Source organism: Chenopodium quinoa, unplaced genomic scaffold (genome assembly GCF_001683475.1).
Source record: "Chenopodium quinoa cultivar QQ74 unplaced genomic scaffold, ASM168347v1, whole genome shotgun sequence".
Classification (NCBI taxonomy): Eukaryota; Viridiplantae; Streptophyta; class Magnoliopsida; order Caryophyllales; family Amaranthaceae; genus Chenopodium; species Chenopodium quinoa.
In genome coordinates this window covers 4,382,295-4,384,564 of record NW_018743920.1, presented here as the reverse complement: position 1 = coordinate 4,384,564, position 2,270 = coordinate 4,382,295, and the positions used below count along the sequence as shown (strand labels likewise).

At 31.9% G+C, this 2,270-nt stretch overlaps 1 protein-coding gene across 1 annotated transcript; it reads right to left on the bottom strand.

The window, feature by feature from the left end:
• Nucleotides 1-1,401: 1,401 nt before the first annotated feature.
• On the bottom strand, nucleotides 1,402-1,779 carry LOC110688538 (auxin-responsive protein SAUR41-like). Its single transcript, XM_021865309.1, has one exon. The coding sequence runs from the start codon at nucleotides 1,777-1,779 to the stop codon at nucleotides 1,402-1,404; it is 378 nt and encodes a 125-aa protein (XP_021721001.1).
• Between the last annotated feature and the right edge of the window lie 491 nt (nucleotides 1,780-2,270).

Here is a 2,270-nt window from a genome sequence, read left to right as displayed (position 1 = left end):
CTTTGTTCTGTCTATCATTTCCATTCTTGTGCTAAATCTAGCTAATTTAATTTGTGCTTCAATTTGACATGTTAAGTTGTTGGACCCTATTGAATTGGTACGTAGTTCAAAGTTCTGACAAGTCAATGTAAATCGACTAGAATTGTAAGCCAAATTCATTAGAAACCGGTGAGGGGGAAGAGTAAGAGATGTTCTTACTCCCGAAGATCCCCTTATTGGATCCCATTAATTTTAAATCTTGACGTCAACCACTTATTCCGTACCATTATGCCAAGTTTGCTCAATAAAGTAACCTGGGCTACTTGAACCTTGAGAAGACGAATTATCTAAATATATAGGATATTCTCTTTATCTGTACTTAAAGGTGTATTTAAGAAATTCAAAAACATCGGCTAACATTTAGAAAACAAGTAAATTATTATAGATCTTTTTTCGATAATTTTACCTTACAACAAATTCTCATTTTATTTATAATACGTATGTATTTTGAAGAACGCTAAAAAATGTAAATCGACAAATTTATCAAAATAACTTGAACGCATACAACAGAAGAAAGGCCGAGAGCTGGAATTTGAGGTGTTTAAGTAACTTTGATTAAAAAGTCCTTTCACATTATCAAAGTAAATCTTCTTCCACAAATTGCATGCCATGTGAAACATTATTACTTAAGACTAGGAGTAAATTCGAAAATTATGGTAGTTTTGCTCCTTAAGGTGAGGCAACCGTCCTCGATTACAATCATATGTACTGATCCAATGAATTACGTAGTACAATGCATGTCAAATCTCCCAAGACAAGCAAACTTTATACTAAAGCCATATTTGGATAACCAAGTAAACATATTTTTTTTTTTTTTTTTTTTTTTTTGACAAGAGAAAATGTTTGTTATATGTAAGTGGAAATATTAATATTATATGAAATTAAATAAATTCTGCATTGTATATTTGTGTTAGAAAGGCGGCTACTACACATGTAGGAGATTGTTTATACACCCATCAATTTCCAAAAAATGGTTAATACAAATCAAATAAGGCAATGAATTGAATTACAAAAATGATATGAAAATACTCCAATTAATCAATATTGGATACCACTAATAATAATGCATACAATATGGTAGCAATACAATAATAATCTTTTAATCACTCTAGTAGGAAAAAAATCCAAAATTCTTCTGGATTTTCTTATTTTATTTTTCTTTTTTCTAATTTTTTCTATCCTGCCTAAAGCTTTTTAATCTCTAATAAAAAAAAAAAAAAAAATTCTTTAAGCAAGAATAATCAAATAAATAAAGCATAATATACATTCTAAACCCCTACTTACCCCCCAAAAAAAACCCATTTTTAAATAAATGGGATTTTTTTTCCCTCAAAAAATATAAAAAAAATGATGAAAATATAATTAATAAGCATATAAGCCAACCAAATCTTCTAGAGACTCAGATTTTGTGTCAATATTTTGCAACATCCATAACAAATGTTCAAATAAAACGACCTCACAACCAATTACTATGGTCTCTTCATCACAGCCGTCCGATCTATCAACAAGCTCTTGGATCACCGGATGATCAAGCACCTCAGATGTGACGTGGTAACGTCTGAGTGACTTGCCAACGTACACTGTGTGAAGCCCACCACCAATATTGTGGGTTGATGACACGTGGCAGTCATCGGAGGGTGCGGGTGTAGAGTTTACGCTGCTATCGCGTCGCAGCTTACTAAATGAGTTCATCTTCTTCAATGCTGACCTTAGCTTAGTTAGCTTTCCTGCTTTTGCCATGTTCTTAAGGGCCGTTTCTGATATTTTGGAGAGCGGGGATCAGAGAATGTATGGAGAGAATAGAGGAAGTTGGAATATGAGAATTGTGTGAAAATGAGAATGTAAGAAGAAGTAAAGTTGTAGATGGGTATATATAGAATGTGAATTTTTTAATTTTATTTATTTATTATTTTATAATTTTTTTTTTATTATTATTTGTTGAATATGAAAATGTGGACCCAATAAAGGGATGTGTGTTGGGATTTTAGCTGGATACTTAAGGGGGGACCTACAGGATACACCCAGCTGGTACTTGTTGGGCTAAATCTTTGAGGGGATTATGATTTATGATACTTGTTTTTATTGTTTTAGGCGTAATTTGTTACTCTTTTGGTTATCTTGTTGTGATAAATGGATGTGAAAGTGTGAAACGATCTCGTCTAAGAATAAATTCTAGTTAGGAAAGAAATTGACAGTAGTATGTTACTTCACAGTTCATATAATCATATGCA

Coding starts and splice junctions, on each gene's coding strand:
- LOC110688538 (XM_021865309.1), bottom strand. CDS start 1,779: ATGGCAAAAGCAGGAAAGCTAACTAAGCTAAGGTCAGCATTGAAGAAG.